This window comes from Odocoileus virginianus, chromosome 30 (assembly GCF_023699985.2).
Source record: "Odocoileus virginianus isolate 20LAN1187 ecotype Illinois chromosome 30, Ovbor_1.2, whole genome shotgun sequence".
Taxonomy (NCBI): domain Eukaryota; kingdom Metazoa; phylum Chordata; class Mammalia; order Artiodactyla; family Cervidae; genus Odocoileus; species Odocoileus virginianus.
Window position 1 is genome coordinate 36686208 of NC_069703.1, and position 24908 is coordinate 36711115.

The window sequence follows — 24908 nt, forward strand, 5'->3', positions numbered from 1 at the left end:
AGTGAGTGAGTCCCATGGAAAGGAACAGTACTGGATCAAACTTAACACTCTAGGGGCTCACAGATAGTTCTTGTCCACCCTACCCATCCAGATCTGAAGCCCATGCTCTTCACCACAGCTCTGGAGGGCTGTTTAATTGTGTCAGTCGATCAGACGCGGTTGCTGCCCTGCCCTTTTGGTTGCAGTAAATGTCGTTTCAAGTATGAGAGCCTGGGATTTGGTGGGGGAGGAGGGAGTGTGGGGAGGTGGTGGAGAAACAGTGCATAGAGTTCCAGTTGCTTCACATCCTCACCAGTACTTCATATTGTCTGTCTCCCTGTTTTTTTTTTTTTGGCTGCACTGGGTCTTCATTGCTGAGTGCAAGTTTGCTCTAGTTGCTGCGCGTGAGGGCTGCTCTCTAGTTGCAGTGTGTGGGCTTCTCCTGTTGCAGAGGATGGGCTCTAGAGCCCGCAGGCTTCAGTTAGTTGCAGCGTGCGCGCTCAGCAGTTGTGACAGAAGGTTCTAGAGCTTGGGCTCAGTAGTTTTGGCACACAGACTTAGTTGCCACACGGCATGTGGAATCTTCCTGGACCAAGAGTCAAACCTGTGTGCCCTGCATTGGCGGGTGGAGTCTTAGCCCCTCGGCCACAAGGGAAGTCCCTTGTCAATCTTTTTATTGTCAGCCCTTCTTGGGGTGGGGCAGGGAGACATTTTCATCTTTGAATTCTTGAAATATATTTATTCATTCTGTACTTTCGTTCAGTCCTTCCTCTAGGCTAAGCACAAGAGAAAATAAAGAATAATCATGTCATGATCTGTGCTGCCCCAGGCTTGCATCAGACAGCCAGGGTGTGAGTCTAGCCACTTTCCAGCTTTATTAACCTTGGATGAATTCATCTCCCTGAGCCTCAGTTTCCTTATCTGTAGGAGGGGGTTGGTACCTCAAAGAAGTGTGACGAGTAACATCAATGACGTGTAGAAGGCCTGCAAGGTGCTCAATGAATGTTAGCTGTGGTTATTGTCATCCATGCATTTTGCCTGCTGGCTGACGCATGGTAGCAGGTGCCAGAGGTTTAAGAAGAAATATGAAAGGAGAATTTAACAATAATAACTTACATTTATTGAACACTTACTGTGTGCCAAATGCTGTTCTAAGTTTCTTTTATAAATTACTATTGACATTAAAAGTCCTATTGATTTCCATAATTTTTTACAAATTGGGGAAAGGCCTCTGTGGTTGATTTTCACGGCAGTACACATGGTTACCATGTGTGGGAACCTAACAGCTTCCTGGGAGTATGATTCTAGAACCTCAGAGGTAGTGAGATGGAAACTAATGACATGTACTTTGCCTCTTTATGGCTGCTGGGTGATCTTCATGTGCCTGCCCCTGCCCTTTGTTCAGAACCTGAGGGCCGATGACTTAGAAAGATGGAAAGAAATGGATACTTAAAGAAAGACCAGTGTTTGGCGTAGTTGGAAGGGCCCTGAGTGAGTGGTTCCCATTTGTGGATTCTTGTCGCTGGCAGATGTGGTTTTCGGAAAGTTCTTTCCCCTTTCTGGGCTTCAGGGTGTCCACTTATTTGTAATACTGAGCTTCGTGTACCAATCAGCTATAGCTGTATAACAAACCATCCCGAAACTTAGTGATTTAAAACAAAACTATTATTTCTCACCAGTCTGTGGGTCTTAGCTAGGCTAACTCATGAATCTGTAGTCAGTTGCTAAGTCACTTGGGAGCCCTTTGGTCTCAGATGGACTTGGTTGGATTACCTAACTTTGCTGCATATGGACCTGGACTTCTTCTCTTGATGGAGACAGGTGTCCAAGAGAAAGAAAGGTGGAAGCATGCATATCCCCTTAAGACCCAGGCTTAGAAGGTACACCATTACTTCCTTCATATTCTGTTGGCTAAGCAAGTTAAAAGGCCAGCCTGGACAAAGGGGTGAGGGGATGGACTGAAATCATCTAAGTCACATTACCAAAGACATGGGTGCAGGGAAGGGCGAAGAATTGGGAATGTTTTTGCAGTCCACCACACTCAGATTTCTCCCTGTTCTAAAGTCTCTAAAATCAAATAGCGCATGGATCAAAGTGAGAGGAGGAAGCCAATTCCCATCATCTCAGGCCAAGGACTAGATCTGCCTTTCCTGGATTTGGGGTGAATTGCCCAGGTACCCGTCAGTGTTGGTGCTGAGCTCAGCTCCAACTGGACAGACCCTAAGGACATGTTCTTACTCAGTCACTCACTCTGCGTTTAGTGAGCCCCACTGTGTGCCAGGTACTGAGCTAAGCCCTGAGGAGGTAGACTAGCCTCTGTTTTCAAGGCATCCACCCTCAGTCCTTTAGGATAACAGGTGCATGGAACATTATAACATAGCATGCAGGTGTTTATAGGGTCATGGAGAAGGTACCCCTGGGCTTGTTTTAATACAATACCAGTGACCTCCACACAGTTTGGGCTTCCTTCAGCAGATCCATGGGCTTGTTTTCAGACCACATATGAGTCAGGAAGCCTTAGGGCTGACAGTTCCATTTAAACTCTATGATTCCAGAGTTAGACAGCCCTATTGAAACCCCTCTGGCACTGGGCAGCCAGGAAATGGAAAATAGAACAAGGTGTTCAGAGCGAGCGTGGGAATTCGATTAGACTCCTCCTGTGCTCTAGGACTGTCTCTGTCTGCTATTTGCAGCCACAAAACAAAGCTACAGGTTACCCATGCACTTGTGAGCAGCTGGGGCCTCAGAGGGAGTTATGTAAACCTTCACGTTTCCTACAAGCCCCTCCTCAAATAGACACCCAGCTGGCATTTTTCCTTAAATATCACTCATTATTTTTAAAGGGGGAAAATGTTGGTGGCATTGAAATAGATCACACTTTAAAATGCAGAGTAGCAGAGAGACCGTTCAAATTATTCTCTTAATAGAGTTCTTCAGAGTGAGGAAGTGACGAGGGAACATAATCGCTCCTTTTGTCGTTTGAGCAAAATCTAAGAACTGCAATCCATTTGTCTGCAAATGTGTCTCTTTGGTACAAATTGCAGCAAGCAATCTATTCCCAGGGTAAATGGTCTTTAATTAAAGTCAGTCTCAGTGAGGGTGAGGGTAGGGGAGGGTTGTTTGAAGCCTAAACTAACATAAATCTCCTTCTCTTCAAAAACATATTTTTAAAAAAAGAATTATTTTTTTTAATTACATTTTCCCTTTTACTTGATAATTAGGGAAAAGCTTTGTTTATAAATGAGACTACTCTTGCTTTTATTCATGAATAAAAATTTTGGTAGTGAGGGCTCTGAAAAGCAACAGGAAAAATTTCCGTAGCAATCCTGGTAAAAAACACATCCTCAAGCATTGATTTTTGTAGCTGAAGTACATTATGTGTTTTGCATAAGCTTTTGAAAGCTTAGATAAATGAGGTGGCTCAGAAAGCAGATAGAAAAATGGGAGGAAATTATACCGATCTGAAGGAAGATAAATGTCCACTAATTCCCAGATTAACATTTTAGACTCCTGTGTTTTTATAGGGGAATTTTTGCAATGCTGATAACATGAGATTGGTTTACAATGTCACATACCAGGTAGAATCAACAAGGCCTTGTTCGAGTTCTCAGAGTCAGCTATGCTTGAAAGGAAGTAGAGTTAATGCAACAACCTGGTGTGCCCTGGCCCCCTTTTTAGATGGCAGCCCTGCTCCCAAGATGACATATTTTAAAGGTGACATTGATCCTTAAGCTCAATTGTTAGTATGCACTCTCTGGGTTGTACAAGATAAAGACTGAAGCCCATTTGGTTTAACCCCCAAGGACGTTTACTAGATCACTTAGTTTAAATCACTGGGATTGGATGGGCTTCAGGTGATGCTTGATCCAGGCACCAGGTGAAGTCGCCAAGGCTCCGTTCCCCTTCTGTCTCTCTGCTCTGCTTTCTCTCAGGCTTTATCCTCAGATTGGCTGTTCCTTAAGATGGTGATTTGGCTACAGCTACTTTATCTCACATCCAGTCTGTTTGTGTGTGGTATAAAAGAGCCACTTTTTAAATTGCTCACTTGAAGTCCCAAGATTAGCTCTGACAAGCTTTAATGGGGCCCATGGCTCTGTCTGTCCCTAACATATCCTTAGGTCCAAAGGGATGAAAGGTATGGGTTGGCTGGGGTCTAGATCATTCATTCGCATTGCCGGGGGTCTAGACAGTCCCACTCCATGAAGAGCGACATGAACTAGGAGTGAGAGAGAAGAGGAGGGATCCCTGGAAGCAACTTGGGGACCTGTTAACCAAAAACACGGGCAAATTCTGGCTGTGAAATCTCAGATTTCTGCAACATCAACCTTTCATTCTTTCCTTCAGCAAATACCTGAGATCCCACAACAAGTCTTCTGGAGCTAGGTGCAAGGGTTATGGGAGTGTTGAGGGGGGCTCAGGCCCTGTCCTCGGGAAGCAAACTCGTAGTCTATCTTGTGTATATTAGTCTACTTGGGGTGCCGAAACAAAATACCACCGGTCAGATGTCTTTACTCTCTGAGCCAGCAGGGAAGTTAGGTTGGATGTCTTAAGCAACAGAAATTTATTTCCGAATGCTCTGAAGGCTGGTAAGTCCAGGATCAAAGTGCTGCCAAGGGGGGTTTCATTCTGAGGCATCTTCTCTTGTTTGTAGGCACCCACCATCCTCCTGTGTGCTTACCTCTCATGACTTCTTTGTGGACTTACGGAACAAGAACAAGAGAGATAGGGGAGAGAGAGAGAGAATGCGCAAGCTCTCTATAGGAGTTCTAATCCCATCAGACAGTTCCTCATGACCTCATCTAACCCTAATTACTTCCTGAAAGCCTCATTTCCAGACACCATCACATTGAGGGGTAGAGTTTTGACAAGAATTTTGGAGACACACAAGCATTCAGTCCAGTGTTATCCAAGGTGGCTGCTCTGGCTCCAGTCATCATGTCCACATTTCAGCCGGCAGTAAGAGAAAAGGGGGGAGAGAAGGAATGTCCCTTCACTTTAAACATACTTTCCAGAAGTTGCACACCCCACTTCTGCTTACATCCCCAAGTTACTTCCACTTATACCCCCAAGTTACATAAAAGTTGGAACTTGTGTACATGCCTACACCTAGGTGCAAGGGAGGCTGGGAAATGTGGCCTTAATTCTTATGGCCATGTGCTCAGATAAAGTTGTGGTTTCTGTTTCTGTAGACATTAGGAGAGAATGCATATTAGCAGGGCACTAGCAGTTTCAGCCATACCTACACGATTTGCTCTCCTCGACAGGTCACTGCTCTTTTCTTCCATATGTCTCTCAAGCTCATTTTTAAAAACCAAGGCTTATACTCTGCCTTCTCCATGAAATCTCCTTGATTTAAACCCTAATTGAATCAGTAACTCTCTTTTTTTACTTTCAAATCAACTACATTGGTATATAATTTTTCACAATAAAATATACCCAATTTTAAGTGTACTTAAAAATTCAATTTTTAAGTGAAAGAACATGACACAAGAGTATACACTCTATGATTCTACTTATAAGAGAATAACAAAAATTCTCAAAATTCAATGCATTTTGAGAAGTGCTTTTAACCATCACCAAAATGACTGTCCTCAACCAGTCAATCCTAAAGGAAATCAGTCCTGAATATTTATTGGAAGGACTGATGCTGAAGCTGAAGCTCCAATACTTTGGCCCCCTGATGCAAAGAATTGATGCATTGGAAAAGACCCTGATGCTGGGAAAGACTGAATGCAGGAGGAGAAAAGGACGACAGAGGGTGAGATGGTTGGATGGCATCACCAACTCAATGCACTTGAGTTTAAGCAAACTCCGGGAGTTGGTGATAGACAGGGAAGCCTGGCATGCTGCAGTCCATGGGGTCACAAAGAGTTGGATACGACTGAGCAACTAAACTGAACTGAACTGAAAATCACGATACAGAATATTTTGTCCTCTGAAAGTTCTCTCATGCCCCTCTGCAGTTGATCCTTCTTCAACTTCTGGCCCAGACAACCACTGACCTGCTTCCTGGTTTAATTTGAACCTTCTAGAGTCTCTTATAAATAGAACCATAGAGTATGTACTCTTGTGTCATGTTCTTTCACTTAACATTATGTTTGTAAGGTTCATCCACATTGTTGTATGTATAGTTGTTTGCACTTCTTTGTTGTTGAATAGTATTCCATTGTATGACTATTCCATAGTTGGTTTTTTCCATTCACCAATTGATGAATATTTGGGTTGTTTCCAATTTGGGGATATTACAAATAATGCTGTTTTGCATGTCATGTACAAGTTTTTGCATAGATGTGTGTATACCCAGGAGTGGAACTGTTGGGTCATGTATTAAGTGTATGGTTAACTTTGTAAGGAGCTGCCAAACTTTTTCAAAGTGGATGTACCTTTCTTCATCCCCACCAGCAGTGTTTGAGACTTCTAGTTGTTCCCCATCCTCGTCTCTGTCTTTGGTTCTACTCTGGGAAATTTCCTCAAGTTTATCATCCAACTCTTCTGTAGGGCTTGTATTTATTCTATCAGGTTATGTATTAATTTCCAAGAGTTGTTCTGCTTTGTGAATGTTCTTTTTTGAGCATCCTGTTCTTATCGCATGGGTGCAACATTTCCTTTTGTCTCTGTGAGGATATGATTATTTTTTTGTAGTTTCCTCCTTCCTGCAGGATCTGTGTCCTCTCAATATACTTTTCCTGATCATTTGAGTGTATGTATGTCTGTTGCACATGTGAGTTTTCCCTAAAATGCTTAGGGACCCTTGGCTGTGTGCATGTTAAATGGGGGCCAGGAAAGAAGGTGGTTGGGGCTCCAATGTGGTGAGTGGGTTTTGTTGGCTGATACTTCACTGCAGGGTGAGGCAACAGGGAACTCTAGATAAAGGATTTTGCCTTCTGTGGCTGCTCAGCATCTGCTGAGATGTTTCCATTCTTCTCTCTGAGAGTGGACTCCGGGCTTCTGTTTGCTGAGAGCCGGGTAGGCAGGAGGGCTAGGGGGCAAAGTGGGGCAGTCCCAAACCCCCATGCTCTCAGGATGGTGTCCCCACCTCTGCAGGGTCTCCCATGGTCCAGAGACCCTCTATCTCACCCCCACTCAAGACTCAACCCCTAGTTTTATGCTAGGATGAGAGGGAGACATTTTCTTGGCTGGCTAGATGTAGGAGAAACGGAGACTTTCCGCCTTTTAAGATGACTTTCAATAAATCCTTCCAGAGATGCCTGGTGTTGCCACCAATTCCAGATCCTGTGAGGTTCTCTGGTATAGACCTGATGCATGTGCTTTCAGCATCTTGGCATAGATTCTGCTTTCCTGGCTTTGCTAATTTAGTGTTACACATCTCTCTCTTTAGCAGAGGCCAAGATTGTTGCTGTTGCCTCTCCTCTCTTTTGTCCTTCTGAAATGATATCTTTAAAAAAAATTTATACTGTTGTTTTAGTGGAGTTTCAGAGTAGGGATAGAAATAGAGGCTAATGTATTCATCCAACCCACTCTCCATAACCATAATCCCTTGCTCTTCTAATTGCTTGGAACCTTCACACCATCGTCTATAAAATGGGGCAAATGATCCCTGTCCTGACAACCACCCAGGAGCCTTTGTTAAGATCAGATGAGTTTTTGTGTAAATATTGGGTCAGCCAAAAAGTTCATTCAATTTTAAATAAAAATAAAAGACATTTTTCATTTTCACCAAGAACTTTATTGAACAACATAGTCACGAACTGAATGAACTTTTTGGCCAACCCAGTATTTACTGGTCACATACCAGGGTTCTACGTGATGCTGAACTGAGGATCGAGAGGACCTTCTAGAGGTTGGGACTGGAGAATAGATCACCCCAGGCTGAGGAGTAATCTAGCCCCACAAGGACAACGCATAACACACACTCACAAATCTCACCGACATGCAACACTAAGTTTTCATTTAGCCTGGGAGCCTTCAGGGTTTAGCAGCTCCAGGCTGGGTCAGCTGAGTGATTCTGCTGATCCCAAGTAGGACAGCTGACTGTGAACTATCCTAGGAGACCCTTGGCTGGGACAACTGGTCAACTCAGCTCTGCTCCACAGGTCTTTCCTTTTCAGGGTCTAGTCCCAGGGTGTTCTCACAGTGATGGCCATGCAAGTGTTTCTTCAAGCTTCTGCTTACATCACACTGGCTGTCACTGGCTAAAGTTAGCCACATGCCTGAGCCCCGAATAAGAGGACAGGGCAGGAAAGCCCGCTCAGAGGGCAGAGGGCATGGGTACAGGGTCAAGTGAGAAACTAAGGCCAACAATGCTACCCTTGTCCCACGAGTGTCCAGGTGTGGTTCTGAAACAGAGCACCCCTCCCTGCTTCAAGCTTTCTTTCCCTAAACCCGGAATACTTTCCCTAAGCCAGGAAGCTGGGGTCCTGCCACTCTGATTTTGCATTCAGTTGAAGGAGTCAGTCCTTTACATACTACTCAGAAGAAAGGCTCTCCATCTCTAAAACAATCAGAAATAATCTCTCCGATAGGAGAAATGCACTCCCCAGGCTTGGGCTGGGCTGTAGATCGCAAGCAGCCGATTTAATCTGCTTAATTATTTGATTCAATCAGAAGTTAGCTTAATTATTTTCTTGCTTCTCACCTCCTTTGAATCCATTCTGGAAACTGATTATGTCTTTAACATCAGCCCAGAGATAAGCATTTCAATTGGGAAATGTAATTAGCCAAGGAAAATGAATGTGGGTGCTGCCTTTTGTCAAAGAGCCATTAAAACCCAACTCTGGTCAATACCAACAGTGGTATGAAGACAAAGGGCACAGTTTGTTCCCCTCATGACTGGAGAAGAAGGCCCAGCAGGAAGAGGGGAACTAGGCCTCTTGAGGTCTTAGAGAAGGAGGTTCATTCATTCTTTCATGAGACATTTCCAGGCCAGTTCTGGGCTGATAAGAGAGATGAAAAGATGAGTTGGCCACATCCCTTATCCCTAAAGAGTTCTCCTCGAGGAAAGGACCCCCCTGTAACTGTGACATACACAGTGCTGAAAATACAGAGGAAGGAGCCTACTTCTGTAGCATTGCAGAGTGGGTAGTGTCCAGCTGGGCCCTGAAACATGCGCTGGGGCTGCTTGGGCAGAGGAGAGTAGACTTGCCTTCTGGGTGGAGGGCCCAGCACGTGCCCAGGCACAGCGGCGTGAGAGTCCAGGAGCTGTTGCAGAGGCAGCTTACGGCAAGCCTGCCCAGCGTTGGCCAGAGCACGGGTGTGCCGGGCACCCTCGGGCCACCTCACCTCACCTTTCAGTGCCCCTCTCCCCTTCCCCACCCTCCTTCTCCACCCCACCTTGCCTTCCAGCAGGAGTTCTGGAAGGATTCTCCCAAAGTGTTTGCTTGAACCAAAGTTTAAGATATATAGCAGTCTGAAAGCTGGAGGGTGGATCCAGGGCAACTGGGAACAACAGACGCACGTTCAGAGCTGAGGAACAGGCAGGCGGAGGTGGGGGCATCCTGGGCGGAAGGGACAGCCGGGGAGGAGGTTTGGCGGTCCAGTGTGCTGCCCTGAGAGTGACTGGAGCATGAAAGGAGAGGTGGGTAATGAGCTGCCCGGAGGGCGGAGGCTACAGCACGGAGGGCCTTTCAGAAGGTAATTGGAGACCAGCTTGTTGGCCTTGGCCTCCGGGATGGGGGACCCAGACACGCACTGCTTGGGCTGTCGCGGCTGCTCGGCCCCTCGCCTGCAAATCTCACTATTTCAAAAGCTCTCTGTGCTCAGCGCAGTGGGCGCTGGTTTGCTGGGATCTCTGTCTGAGACTGAAGGCTGTCTGGCATGTGGCAGGGTGGAGAGGTTACCTGGCCAGGAGGCTCCTGCACCTGGGAGAAGGAGGGGGGACCCCCTGCTGCCAGGGCCAAGGAACCGAGGGGCCACCACCCCTGTGCCCACCTGGCCTCGATTCACTTTGACCCTCAGTCATCCTTACAAGGAAAACGCAGCCACGGGAGACTGTGAGCTAACAGAAGTTGCCAGGCCCTGCCTCACTCTGAGACACCTACCCAACTGTCTACCAGATCCCACCCTATCCGATCCATGCCCACTTGGGTTTTTAATGGAGTGGTGACCAGCATGTGTGCAATTTTATCTGCTGCTTTTTTTCTTGGTAAGATCTGGTAGGATCTCTTTCACTGCCCTCCCCAGGTTGGGACCCTTCTCACTGGTGAGGCAACTGGTATAGGGAGACAGCACCAATGTCATTGGTGTCATTGGCATTAAGGCTGTGGTTACTGCTTCCTTGCTGTGTGACCTTGGACAAGTTGCTTAACTTCTCTGAGCCTCCATAGATCACCTGGAAATGGAGATCATATGACCTCAACTGGAGAATTGACAAAATGCTTAGTCTAGTGCTTGATATGTAGGACCTTCTAAGCAAGTGACTGAGGTTATTATGGGATGTTCGCGGGATGCAGCTCAGATCACTGCCTGGTGCATTAGCTGGTTACCTTGAGCACCAGTCGTTGAATCTCTGTGAGCTTCAGTTTCCTCCTCAGGGGAATAAGGGTAATGGTATTCCTCAAAGAGGATATAAGGCTCAGACAGGTTCATTATTGTGTGAAAAGACTGTGGAGATGGATGCTTTTTGTCCTTGTCGTTGCTTCTTCTCTGTTTTTCCATAGAGCCGAGCCCAGGGTGTTGATGGTCTTCAGTCCATCAGGTGATCTGAGAGCTCTTCACATGCCTTCCACTAGCGCTGGCCAGTGGGCAGTGGGCAAAGGTGAGGGCACGGAAGGTGGAAAAGGTCAACGTCTGCACCCACCCACCTGAGCGCGGGGCCATGGGGCCATGTGTACCGGATGAGGTGGCCTTGCCCTGACTTTGGGCTCCAGAGGCTGGGGGCAGGGCATTCTCCATCCCCACCTCCAATCTATGGGAGCAGAAACCCTGTCCACAAAAGGACATGTAATGACCTGGATCCTGTTAAAGTTGTCTTTGGCCGGAGCCAGCTCAGCATGTCACAGACCGCTCAGGCCTTCCTCCTGTCTCCTCTGCGGGTCTCAGCATCAGTCCTGGGCTGGGAGTGGAGGACGGCTTAGTGGCAGGGTGAAGCGTGAGCCTCAGCCACCAGCACGGGCTTCCGTCCTGAGCCCCTGCTCCTTGCAGGCTGGCTGGCGGAATGCTCAACTGAACAAGACTCTTCAATCTCCCAAGATAGCAAGCATGTGCCCTGAGCACAGAACCTGCCAGGAGGACCTCAGAGAAGGATGCGGGGCTGTGCAGAGACATGACAAGGTTTTGATAACAGTGTCTACCTGACGTGTCTGAAAAATCAGACGTGCATCTTCCTGGCAGGGCATGCAATTTCCTGCTAATGAGCTGTGAGAGGCTGGAACAAGTTATCATCAAGGAGGCTGGGCTGACTGCTTCCCAGGGGAGCAGAAGCCAAGAGACAGAAGCCAGGCCCCAGCCCCCTCCCTCAGCCATTTGGGGAGCATCTCTGCCAAGGGGCAGAACTAAAGCCCGGAGGGAGGGTCTCCAGTCCAGATCGGGATCTGCTGCTAGATCTGGACCCCTTGACCGGGCCATCTCTAAGCCCTTAGCTGCAGTCCCCCTGCCGGAGCAGGGGTCATACAAAGTGCCCTCCCCTACAGGCTCTTGGAGAGATTTGAAGCCACAAGAGCAGCACTGTGTTCCCTCACATCTGTCTGTATTAGCCCTTCACAACAATCCACATTAGAGAAACTGTGGCTCAGAGAGGCAAAGTAACATGCCCAGGGTCGTGCTGTGTAATGGGTGTGTTCATTTAAGGTGATGCGAGCTGCTGTAACAGATTAACCCAGAGATCATTGTATGGCTCAGGAGCAGACATTTATTTCTTGCTTGTGTGAAGTCAGATTGATGGCAGGAGGAGGGAGCTCCACTCATCATGGTCCCTCGGGGACAGGGTAATAGAGGCTCCATCATCTTCAGATTGTGACTCCCGAGGTCACCTCAGCCTCGGAGGATCCCACAGCGGGTCTCATGGACCAGGCCTTACACACAAACTGTATTCCACCGGCCAGAACCGGGTCAGAGGGCCCCACCTAAACAGAAGGGAGGTGGGAAGCGCGGTTCCTAACTGGAAGGCGGTTCCCCTCCAACGGCTCTGCCCTGAGGAGGGGAAGCATGACCACTCCTGGGCCTAATAGAGGGTGTTTTTCGTACATAAAGGCCAGGGACCCTGGATCAAGTTTGATGGGAGGTGGTCCCTGAGAATTCAACAAGTAACCAACATGCATTAAGACCTGGAAGAAGACACAGGATGCCCCGGCCCTCTGAGGTCGCAAACACTGCCCCCACCTTCGGTAAAGTCCCAACGCCTCAGCCTGGCAGTCACTGACCTTCACAGGAGGACTCCCTTGCGGCACCCCCTCCCGCGTCCTGCTCCCCACACACTCTGTGCTCCTCCCTGGCCAGCCTCCCACCTCAGGGCCTTTGCATGTGCTGTGCCCTCTGCCTGGAACACCCTTCCTCCACAGCTTGTCCCTGCAGACTCCCGTTTATCCCTCCTGATCCCAATCAGAGGTCGCCTGGGAGGCTTCCTTCCGCAGTTAGCTGCTTCGCCAGCATTGACCGGAGAGCTCACCATGTGAAAGGATTTATAGGAATGAGCTCAGTCGTAACCTCCTGAGCCTCTGAGCTGGCTATCCCTTCTTATAGATCAGGAACCCAAGACAGATTCAGGAACCTGCGTGAGGCCGCAGGGTGGGTGGCAGAGACGAATTCCAAACCCAGGGTCTGTACACTCACAGCTGAGACTTAACCACTGGGTCAGCTTCCGCCTTTTATTTATTTATTTATTTATTTATTTATTTAACTTCCGCCTTTTATTAGCCCCTGTCACAATGCATCACAATTATTTGCTCACTTCAGAGTTTGCTCTGAACTTGCTGTCTTTCTGAGAAAGCAGCTGCAGACTCCCTGAGGGCAGAGGTCACAGCTGATCCATCCTGGTCTTTCCCTCACCATTGCCATCATGCTGAGGTCTGGGTGGCAATTTTCTCTCAAATAAATCCCTCATCCTCTGAGAACCAGAACCAGAAATTCTTCAGATTATCATCTGTCATAATCCCCTGCCTGCTTGCCTGTCAGTTTTTGAAAGTTAACCTGAAACCATTTGAAAATGATCTGAGAGTCACAGCCCAGCCTTCTCCATGCATGATTAAGTACGATGGCTTTTTAATGATTTGAGCTGTGCCTTCCGTGGATTGACAAAAATGGATTACCATATATTTCTGAAAACTGTGCCACTGAAGTCAGATTTTTTTTTTCATTTTCTCACTCATCCTCGCAAACCTTTGCAGAGAATGACAAATACTTGGGCTTTAATTGTTAAGTCGTATGAGGGTGGCGCCTGAGAATTCCGAGAACTGCTCGCGCTGGGAAAGCCTTGAAAGGCTCCCAGGTTCGATCTTTGGGAAATTGAACTGTGTGTTTTCTCTGAAGCAGAGGGAGTTGTCTTCTGGGCCACGGCACGTCTGCTGCATTTGTTTATTGCGTTGTGCTCCAGATCTAAAACAGAAGCAGTTCTCACCCAGGAAGCGTGCTCAGGGCTGTTGCACCAGGAATGAGAAGTGGGTACACGTGGGCAGGTGGGTGAGGAGCTCTGCATGAACTGAAGTGTTCAGTTCATGCACAGACCCTCCCCCTCCTGCTCCCTCTTTCTGCCAGACTCTGTGCCACATCCAAGCCACCCACATCTTCAAGGGGGATGTTATTAGTCCCTTTTGACAAATGCAGACTCGCGGCTCAGAGAGGTTAAGGAATCCGGTTGTGGCCACACAGAGCCAAGGCCCAAACATTTTGACTAGAAGCCTATGCTTCTTCCATTATCACTGCTGTCTATTAAGAGAAATCAAATAAAATCAAGTGAAAGGTGACTCAGAGGCACCTACTGCAGCTGATTTTCTTATTTCTTATATAAAGAAAAAAAAGAAAAACCTTCCCTGCCCACCTGTTAGTGCACTCTCTCTAATAATATGCGTTACCTGACATTATCCCCATTTCACAGATGAGGATGTTGAGGCTTATGTGGGTACACCAGCTAACCAGAGATCACACAGCTAGAAATAGTAAGGTAGGATTTGTTTCTACATCTCCCTGACTCCAAAATAAATTCCTCACCTCATCTTTTGTAGGAGATAAAGATCTGCCCAGAGGTCCCCCATCTCATTTAGGTGGTCAACACGGACAGGTCTGCCAGTGGGAAGCCTGGGCTACTTTCTGTGTAAAATGCATACAAATGTCCATTTAGTAAAGGGGAGGGGTTGGAGTGGCTTCTAGCAGATTCTGAAAGGGATCCACGGATTAAGGAAAGGGAAGGGCTCAGATATCTGTGGAGGAGGGGGAACTGGCCCCTTCTCTGCGCTGGATGCTGAGGGTGAGTCAGGCGGGGCCGTCATGCACCTGATGGGAAGAGGGCCAGCTGGTCTGGCCTCTGCTCCTGCCTGCGGGGCTCCTCCTCAGTTCTCTCTCCAGGTTAATTCTGTATATGTTGACTCAGACCCTACTGAGCACACCCGGCATTGAGTGTGTGAAGGTGTGTGTGTTATTCACTCAATCATGTCCGACTCTTTGCGACCCCATGGACCGTCTCCTCTGTCCATAGAATTCTCCAGGCAAGAATACTGGAGTGGATTGCCATTTCCTTCTCCAGGGGACCTTCCCGACCCAGGGATTGAAACCAGGTCTCCTGCATGGCAGGCAGATTCTTTACTGTCTGAGCCTCCAGGGGAGCCATCATGGATGGTCTCAAGATGAATATGGCAGGATCTCTGACTTCCAGGCTCCTGCTTGTTAGAGAGACAGACCAACAGGGACACTCCTAGGGTCGGCCTGGCCAAGTGATCAGCAGTGGGACCCAGAATGTGCGGGGAGAAAGCGGCACTGCCTCAAGGAGATCTGGGAAGGCTGTGTGGAGGTTCGTCTGAGCGTCAGGGCAGGACTCCTGCAGGGAGGTACCAGCTGCTCCCACCCACAGGTGGCAGGTGCTGCCAAGCCCTGGGGAGATGGCCTGGGGGTCTAGTGACTGTGGGCACCTCCCTGGGACCCTGTCAGGCCCTCCGAACCTGGCCAAGTTTCCAGAAACTGTGCAGAAACAAGATGACCCAGCAATGAAATGCGGCGTCTCTGAGGCAGGCAGACTGAGTTGAATCCTGGCTCCCCATTCATCAACTTTGGGAACCTTCCATGACCTGTATCAGTCTCAGTTTCCCCACTTGATAAAGGGTGACACAATTGCACCCTCCTCAGAGGGTTGTTGGGAGGCTGTTTAAAGAGTGCCCCCATCTGCCTCCACACAGGTTCAATCGAGGCTGGCCGTGGGCCAGAAGTGGTGTGATCTCTGACCCTCAGGGTGATTCTGCGAGGTGGAGGTATGGTTGTTCCATTGTACAGATAAGGAAACTGAGGCAGCTAGTGAGTGGGGCTCCAGGGCTTGGCCCATTCCCTGCAGCTCAGCTATCCAAGCGACTGGAGGGACCTTCGGCTGGGGCACAGCTCTGTACCAGGCTCTCCCGGCACGCCTCTGCCATCTCTCTATGCTTCTTGGGGTGAATAGGGCCTCTTTGATTTCCTTGCTTTTCCCCTTTCCAGGAGTCATCATTCATCTTGTTATCACAGCCTTGCATCTGTGCCTCTTGGCTCTGGCCCGCAGGCTGTGTTTGCCATGATCAATGCATAGCTCTGTGTGGCCACCATGTATATACAAGATGACATTGTGACCCTGCATCCATGGGTCTGGGAGGCTCTGGCGCTTTCAGAGGGCAGCTGGAGGCTCCCCCCAACGGGGCTGAAGTGAGGTGACTGGCTGATGTTGCCCTGTGCCCGTGGTTGTTTTCCTTACCCTGAGCTGGTAAACAGCCCCACACCAGCTGCCAGGGCGTCTCCAGCTGCCTTCAGGGGATCTCAAAGCACCGGCCCAGGTGCTCCCTGCCTCTTTCCTACTCATCCTAAGTGACTAGGGGGCACTCCCCAGCCACGATGGGCAGCTCCCGGGATTATTCTACCTGGGGTCCCCCTCCAGGACACTCTTCACACAGCCGCTTGTGTGTCGCTTTAAAACACCGGGCAGCTGGGGTCCCTAAGCCATCCACACGAGGCTTTCTGAGCCCCCAAGGCCCTGTGTGGTCTGGCCCACCACCCCTCACCACCCACTCTGTTCCCTCTTTCTCACCAACCCATGCCTCCTCTCTGCTGCCCACACAGGCCAAGACTTCCCGGCTCTGATTTATTTGCTGTGTGCCTGCCTGGCCTGCCCCGACCCCCTCTTCCCTCCTTCCTTCAGGCCTCGACTCAAAGCCTCGGCCGCGCCCCTGCTCTTTCCCGCTACCGCACGTGCACCTTTGTGGCTCGGTGCCATCGTGTGATACCTGGTTGGTATCTTTCTCCCCACCAGACCTTCCGCTCCTGGAGGGTGGGGACCGGGACCGTCCATTCCCCACTGTGCTCAGTGCGGGGCACAGCCTGAACACTCCACAGTGTGTTTTCGGGTAAGTGAATAAGCCTGGGACAGGTGACTTAATTCTTGAAGTTTCCATCTTTATCTGTAAAAGAGGGATAATGATAGAGTTTTCACAAGGCTTCAAAAAGATGTGTGTAAACATATAAGACTGTACCTGGCACGGAGCGCTGTCTACAGCTGTTCTTGTTAACCTCTGTGGTTGGCATTTAAGAGAATCCCACATTCCACAAGCGAACTTTGGTTGGGTGTCCGCCCTGGGCCAGGATTTCAGAGATTCATGGACTTGGTCTCTGCCCTCCCCTTCAGCCCCCTCCACACCTGCCACCATGTTAGGATCAGCCCCTGGTAGGGGCCCTGGCTCTCCAGTCTTCATCATCCAGGTGGGAGGCGGTGGGTAGAGGGCATCATTCAGCAGATCTCAGGGACACCTTTACTCTCCAGGGCCTGTGCCAGCTTCTGTTAAACAGGCTTAGATTCTGCCCTGAAGACACTCGCTGCCTGGGATGGACTTGAGAAAAGGACACAGATTTCTATAATGAAAGTTGAAAAGCAATTCTTTTATAAACATTCAGAGGAGGATGACCTCTAGTCCAGGTGCGGCAATCCGGGATGTCTTCATGGAGGAAGCAGCATTTTCTCCAAGACTTAAAGTAGATATTGGGTTTGGCCATCTGTGGAGACACTTTGGGTTAGAGGAGGCACTTCCAAGCAGACAGAATAAAGGGCTGGAAGGTGAGAAAAGGTGGACCTCATAGAGTCTGTAGTCTAGCTAGAGTATAGAAAACATGCCAAGACTATTTAGAAACAGGACTGAAAGGGCATTGTATCAGTCATCTATTTCCAAAATAATGCCATGTAAAAAATTACTCCACAGTGAGTGGCAGACAGCAGTCAGCATTTATTTTTTGTTCATGTGGCTGCATATAGGCTAGGGTTTGGTTTATCTAGGCTGCGCTCAGCTGGTTCAGGTCTGCTCCATCCATCTGTCATCCTTCATGGACCAGTGACTGTTTGAGACTTGTTCTTTTCCTGGTGAAAGGTGGGCATGCAGGAGGGCAAATCCACCCATGCGAGCTTATTTCAAACCTCTGTTCAAGTCATGTCCACTAATCCCACTGGCAAGTCTCAGGGCTGAGCCTAAAGTCAGAGCCAATTTTTTCCCTTCCCACCATGATACCAAAGCAGGTTACATGGATAAGACCAAGGCTGATAGAACAAGGATGTTTACCCTTCCCATGGAGGTGGAGAGACAGTACAGAGCGATCGTCTAATTTGCAGGGGGAAGCCAAACCATGGAAGGACTCTGGGCCTGCCCTCAGGAGCTCCCCAGAGCAGTGGTTGGGTTTAGGGTCTCTTGGGGTGAGCAGCCAGGACTCTGGCTTTTGCTCTTCTTCCTGTTGAGGCAAGAAGTGTGTTAAAAATGCCAGAGTGCCTGCCCAGCTTGGTCCTGCCTTCCTGAGAGCCCGCAGCTCCTGCCTGCTTGGCCCTTAGGCCGTGCCATCCTTTCCTGCCGGGCCGAGGGTATGCCTTCCTCTGCCAGAACTGAGCCTTATGATAATGGCCCTGTGCACAGAGCACCTACTGTGTGCTGGGGATATCAGATTCTCTGGTACTGAGCACCTGCTGAGTGCTCTGTTATACATCCATCTGAAGTGGCCACTCTGTTCTCAAAAGGAGGCCCATTGTCCAATTTTTCTGAGCCCCAGGGAGGTCAAGTCAGTTGTCTATGATCCCACAGCTGGGAAAGGATGAAGCTGGGTTAAAACCAAGTCTGTAAAGTCATGTGGTCTGAAAGGTGATGTCTGGTTATAACTGTGAGTGCCCTGAGTTCCAGTTTCTCCATCTGCCTTTTCTTCTCTCTGAGATGTTCTGAGATGAAAGCAGTTCAGAGCTTGTTACACAGCACTGTTGGAGGGAATTGTCTGAATACCAGTTTCCAGGTCAGCCTGCACCCCCAGCTCTTATTTAAAAGCAAACAAAACATTAACATTTTGAAGCACACCCTGTTTTCCAACGAGGAACCCTGTCCAGCAGGCTGCTTCAATGAACCGTGTCTAGCCATTCGTCGCAGTAAACATCATCCGGCGGTCGGCCGCAGCAAGCGTTCTCCAGCCAGCTGTGGCCACAAAGCGTGGCATGTGTTTGGGAAGGATGCAGGAAGCCATTAGTTCCACCAGGGCCCTGATGTCAGCAGTTGCCCATCATGTCCCTCTGACAGTGCTTTCCTTGGATAACTGGCCACTGCTATGAGCACTGTGTTTTCTCCGAGGCCAAAAGGGCTTGTAAAATGTTTGGAAATCCCTAAGAAAGTGCTGTGGGTATTTCTGCCAGCCATTTATTCATACAGCAGCCATTTGTTCTTGCCTTCTTGGTGCCTGGCCTGAGGATGGATGCTGGGGCTCCTGGGAAGAGTCAGACCCAGCCACTGCCCTCCAGGATTCATGGGCAAAGATGATTCACGGGCAAAGATGATTCATGGGCAAAGATGTCAGATGCAGGGTGGACCGTGCTGTGACGGAGGCGCCTGCTGCAGAGCGAGTCAGGCTTGCAAAGGAGGGGGCGGTCAGCTCTGCTTCGTCGTTCTGGAACATCCTGAGAAAAGACACAACGCTCGCATCAGCAGACACTGCAGGGTGTTTGGGGAGCTGCTAGTGGTCTGCTCTGGGCAGAGCATCACATGCAAAGAGAGCAGAAGGGAGGTGAGACTGGAGAGGGTGCCACGGCCTGGACCACAGGCCCCCTGCACACTGTGCCCAGGACTTTGAACTTGGAGAACAGGAGGCTTTGAGGGCTTTTTTAAAGGGCAGTGATACAGTCAGATCTGATCACCTTTTATTAATCAGCTTCTAGTAAGAACATTCTGTTGGATTCCAAGAATATTTCCTAAAAAATATCTTTAGTCCTTCCGGAGGCACGAAGAAACCTTTTCCTGAAAATACTCAGCCCCTGAACACAACTTTATGTGATCCAGGAACTAATCATTACGGAAAGCTTCAAGGAAAAAATTCCTCCTGGAGGAAAACAAATAACCCAGACCTGATAAAAATGGGGAAGTCCTCATCCCTAAAATATTATGCAGCCAGAAGATGTCAGTTCAGTTCAGTCGCTCAGTCGTGTCCAAGTCTTTGTGACCCCACGGACTGCAGCACACCAGGCTTCCCGGTCCACCAGCAGCTCCCGGAGCTTACTCAAACTCATGTCCATCCAACTAGCTCATCTTCTGTCGTCTCCTTCTCCTTCCACCTTCAATCTTTCCCAGAATCAGGGTCTTGTCTAATGAGTCAGTTCTTCGCATCAGGTGGCCAAAGTATTGGAGTTGCAGCTTCAACATCAGTCCTTCCAATGAATATTCAGGACTGATTTCCTTTAAGGTGGACTGGCTGGATCTCTTTGCAGTCCAAGGGACTCTCAAGAGTCTTCTCCAACACCACAGTTCAAAAGCATCAGTTCTTTGGTGCTCAGCTTTCTTTTTGTCCAACTCTCACATCCATACATGACTACTAGAAAAGCAATAGCTTTGACTAGACAGAACTTTGTCAGCAAAGTAATATCTCTGCTTTTTAATATGCTGTCTAGGTTGGTCATAGCTTTTCTTCCAAGGAGCAAGCATCTTTTAATTTCATGTCTGAAGTCACCATCTGCAGTGATTTTGGAGCCCAAGAAAATAAAGTCTGTCACTGTTTCCATTGTTTCTCCATCTATTTGCCATGGAGTGATGGGGCCAGATACCATGATCTTAGTTTTTTGAATGTTGAGTTTTAAGCCAGTTTTTTTTCACTCTCCTTTTTCACTCTTTCACAGAAGACCTCAGGTAGTTTTAAACATTATACTTTGGGGCAGTGGGGATATCGCTTTAATTCATCCTCATAGAAACCCAGAACATTCCACTGCTACTGCTGCATATCAAATTACTCCAAAACTTACTGGCTTAAAACAATGATTTTATTATGCTCACAGATCAAGTGGGCTAAGAATTCAGAAAGGGCCCAATGGGGACAGCTTATCTCGCTGCCAGGCTCTACGGCCCCTAACCTGGGAAGCTTGAAGGCTGAGGGTGACTTGATAGCTGGAACCTTCTGGAAGCGTTTTCATTCCCATGTCTGGAATGGATGCAGACTGTTGACTGGAAGCTCAGGTGGGCTGTCCGTCAGATAGCATACGTATGGCTTCTCCACGCGTTCTCTCCTCGTGGGCTCTCTCGGGCTTCCTCTCAATATGGTAGCTGGTCCCAAGAGCCAGCATTCCAAGAGACAGGAAGTAGAAACTGCCTGTTTCTCAAGGTCTGGGCCTGAAAACTAGCACACCATCTACTTTTCTTTATTCTGTTGTTCCAGGTAGTCACAAAGTTGCACCCAGGTTCACAGAGAGGAGCTGTGGGCAGAGGTTCTCTTGTGGGATGGGACGTCCTGTGGAATCCATCTTTGGGAACCCAACCTGCCTCACAACCACAGTGGTTTTTTTGGAAGCTGAGAGAGACATTTGTGTTGTTGCTTTACAGATGAAGAAAAGTCTCTGGATCGTATCATCAAATTAAATGCAACCATTAGTAGTTGGCTCTGGGGATATTGTGATAATAGGCTACGCCTTGGGTGATTTTTTTTTTTTTCCCTATCTAAATGTTCTTTCTGGAGTTTATGTTGCCCAGCCTGACCCATTTCTCTTCGCTAATACTATGTCACATAAAAACCTCATCATCATTAATATGGCAGAGTTGGGAGAGACTATACAAACCACAGTCCAGCAGGGCAGGGTGGTTCATGGCCAGGCAGCCCCCAGGGGAGGAGGCCATGGGGTCCCAGGGTCCATTCCCCTGTAGCACCTGACATGTGAGACAGATAGCTCTGTGCAGGGTAGTGATGTGGACCCGCTCAACCACTCTGGCCGACCTGGCCACAGCCTGCTGGGAGGGTCTCCTCTGTCCTGGCACCAGCTCCTAGAGCACAGAGTTAAGCTGCCCTGGACATGGTCACCGAAGATGCCCACGTGATAGGTTCAGTCTGTCCAACCCACACATTTACCTTTAATGCCTCTGGGTGCCAGACTGTAGCTGAACACAGAAAGATATGAATGAGCCACAGCCCCTTCGAAGCCTTCCCTGCACCAGGGAAGGGGCCCCATTATTCCGAAATACTCATTAGGCACCTGTGATGGGCAGGAAGTGTTCTAGACAGTGGAGGACTGCAGTGCACAGAACGGAGCCTCCCCTCCAGCAGTTTACACTCCGTTGGGGAGACAGCAAACAGGGAAGCAGACCCATGTGTGACGTTGCCAGAGATAAAGGCGCTGAAGATAAAGGAGAGGGAAGAGCTATCAGAAGTGCCAAGGCCAAGGCTCTAGGGCTTGGAGGGCTCTGGGAGCAACAAGCAGCTGGTGTGGAGGGAGGGAGGCCAGGCAGAGAGAGGAAGCCAGGGCAGGATCACAGTCCTCCAGGCAGTGGGGGGACCCCTGGGAGGTCCTGAGCAGAGGAAAGGCGTGACATGACTTGCATTTCTGAAGGTGGAAGGCCAGAGGAGGTGAGGAGTGGGTGGAGGCTGAAGCTCTTATGAAGACAGAGCCACCAAAATTTGCTGCAGGATAGGATGTGGGGGCGAGAGATGAAGAATCCAGGGCTTGGGGCCACAACTCTTGGGAGGAGGGGGTTGGCATTCACCGAGGTGGGAAGACTGTGGGAGGGACAGGTTGGGAGGGAAGGGCAGGATTTGCCTTCAGACAAGTTACAGTCGAGGTGTCTCTAGATCTCCAAGTGGAAGTGTGAGTAAGGCGTGTTGGATAGTGAGTCTGGGCAGGAGGTCAAGGTCCTGGCTGGATATTTAAATCTGGGAGTCATCAGCATGTGGATGGTATTTAAGCCATGAGATCAGATTGAGTCACTAAGAAGAGGAAGGAGAACAGACAGGAGGCCTAAGGACAGAGCCCCAGGCTTTCAAGGCCTGGCTTTGAGGAAGAACCGGCAGAGGAGACTGGGAAAAAGCAACCACAGGGTGAGAAGGAGAAGCAAGAGGAAGAGGGGCGTCCTGAAGGCCAAGACCCAGCCCAGAGCCAGCGCGAGGCCAGGGAGTCCGTGCAGGAGACGGCCAGCCTGGTCTCCTCCCTCCTGTCGGCCCACTCCACTGGCCACTGTCTCTCGAGCCTGGAGGCGACCCTGCTGCAGACTGAGCCCCTGCTGCTACAGAGGACAGGGCAGTGGATGGACAGCTCCGTTATGGTGATGAGAGTGGAGATGAGCATGCGCGAGCCTAGAGGATAGGCCCCGAGGGGCTGGTGAGCACGTCTCCGGGAGGGTGAGACTTCATGCAGATTGTGGGGGGAGGATCATGGTGGCTTCCTGGCCGAGGAGGCACTGGGCGGGCTCTAGATCCCGCAGGAGAAGGGGAGATGGGGAAGACGATCCCTAGCCGAGTTTGCAGCAGTGTCACACAAGTCAGGGCAGGTGTTGAGGCTGCAGGGAATGGTCGGTGGCATTGGGGTTGGGGGCTCTGGTCTTCGGGGCTGCAGGGAAGGGGTGTGAGAGAAGCCTTGGGAGTGTTTGGCCTCAAGGAGTTCTCAGTCTAGTTAGTGGGAATGTACTGCTCAGCGAGGTACAGTACAGGGCAGGAATGAAGGGCACCTGAGTGGGAGGCCTGGGAAAGTCCTATGGGAGCTCTCTGGGCAGGAGGAGGTTGGCTGGGTGCAATCAGAGAAGGCTGCCAGTGGGAGATGACCTTGAAGAAGGTAAAAGCTTTGTGAGTGCCCAAATGCACAGAGAAGCTCTCTTGTCAGAGGAGACCACACATGCAAACGTAGGGAGGCCAGAGCATGCAGCCTGTGGCCAGAAGCAGAGCTAGATGGGAGATGATATTAGCCAGATCCACTGGACTCAGACCCAAAAGGCCTCACCCCCTGTCCCCAGTTGTTGCACGGGTACTGCAAAGCCTTTACAGGCTCCTGAGCTGGGGAGGGGCACAGTGGATCTGGTTTTAGGAAGACAGGTAAGGTGACAATGTATAGGGTGAATCGGAGAGGCCTGGGAGGCAGGCAGACCTTTCTGTAGGCAGATGCATGGCCAAGTCAGGGGTGGGAAGCAGTGGACATAGGTGGGACCCGTGTGACACTTTTCCTTTAAGCTGAGGTCCAGACTTTTACAAGCTGCGTCTGGTGCCCACGGGGTGGTGAGAAACCAGTAATGCAGGAGCGTCACAAGGCCTCAGTGACCCTAGAAGACTTTGTGTAGGGGCTGCCCAGGGCCAGCTGGGGACAGAGGGCCACACTTCTGCTTGTAGGGGCAAGCACGTGTACCCAACATCGTGCCAGCTCCTTTTCATCTGCCGCCACACTTAACCCTCCCGGCAGCCTTACCAGGTTGGTCCTGCTGTATTTCCCCCTCTTGCAGATGAGAAAAACAAGGCTCAGCGAGGTAGTGACTTGCCCTGTCACACAGCTAGTACATAACGGAGCCAGAATGTGAACCCATACCTCCCTGGGCCAGACCAACATTTCAAGGTGAGCTAAGGGACCCCAGAAATAAGAGCAGTGAACTGATACGTCAAGCGCTTACTCTGTGCCAGGCACATACAAGTGTATTTAGGCTGGGCATTATATGATACCCTTGTCCCAGCTCAGGAACCTTCAGTGGCTCCCCAGTACCCTGGCCCAGGGGTCTTTACCTCATTTTACAGATGAGAACTTTGGCACTTAGAGATGTGTTGCTGACCCAATCTGGGATTTGAACACAGAGCTGTGGTTTTTTTGTTTTTTAACAGACCCCACTGCCTCGATTCCTGGAGAAGGAAATGGCAACCCACTCCACTGTTCTTGCCTGGAGAATCCCATGGATAGAGTGAGCCTGGAGGGCTACAGTCCATGGGGTCGCAAGAGTCAGACATGACTTAGCCATTGAACCACCACCACCACTGCCTCTTGCCCTGGCAGAAAGAGGAGCCAGCGGTGTCCTTTGTGAACACGAGTTCAGAGCTAGAGCTGGGGGAGTGGGCTGCCCCAGCCCAGGGAAGCTGCCAAGCCAGCTGCCTGACTCTCTGCACCCTCTGGCTCTTTCCTGACAAGTTGTGGGCCTGTTGACTGAATGGACGGATCTCCTTTTCCCTGGGGGAGCCACCCCAGACGGGCTGCAGGTGCAGATAGAGTTGACTTCGGGATCACGCCTTCTTTCCTGCCTGGCAGCTGGGCCACCAGGTAACCTCTGGCCTGAAACAAAAAGCTTTCCAATAAGTGACTTGCTGGCCTGTGGCCCAGCAGGGTGGTGGCGGGGGGCGGGGTGAGAGGAAGCGGAGAGCCGGGGCAGAAGCCTGCCAACAGATCTCCTAGTGAGCGGCCTCGGGAGTGTTCGGGAGGACAGCTGATCACAAGGCGCCCTGGCTGCCCTCCCGGCCCAGCCGAGGTCCCGGGGCCTCTGGGCTCAGGGTCAGCCTAGGAGACGGAGGGCCCACGGGGTGAAAACACCCGCCAGCCCGGAGACGGGATCCAGGAATCAGATGCTCTGGGCCGCCTCGCCCTT

General features: G+C 49.9%; 1 protein-coding gene across 2 annotated transcripts in view; it reads left to right on the forward strand.

Moving 5' to 3' along the window:
- Window positions 1-24908, forward strand: part of MAN1C1 (mannosidase alpha class 1C member 1) — a 149501-nt gene that overhangs the window by 85735 nt on the left and 38858 nt on the right. Inside the window, exon 3 of one of the 2 annotated variants that reach the window (XM_070458955.1) lies at window positions 24458-24586. The exons of the other annotated variant lie outside the window; for it this stretch is intronic. Coding sequence (XP_070315056.1) covers window positions 24458-24586 — 129 coding nt within the window. The remainder of the gene's footprint in view (window positions 1-24457; window positions 24587-24908) is intronic. 2 annotated transcript variants of the gene reach the window in all.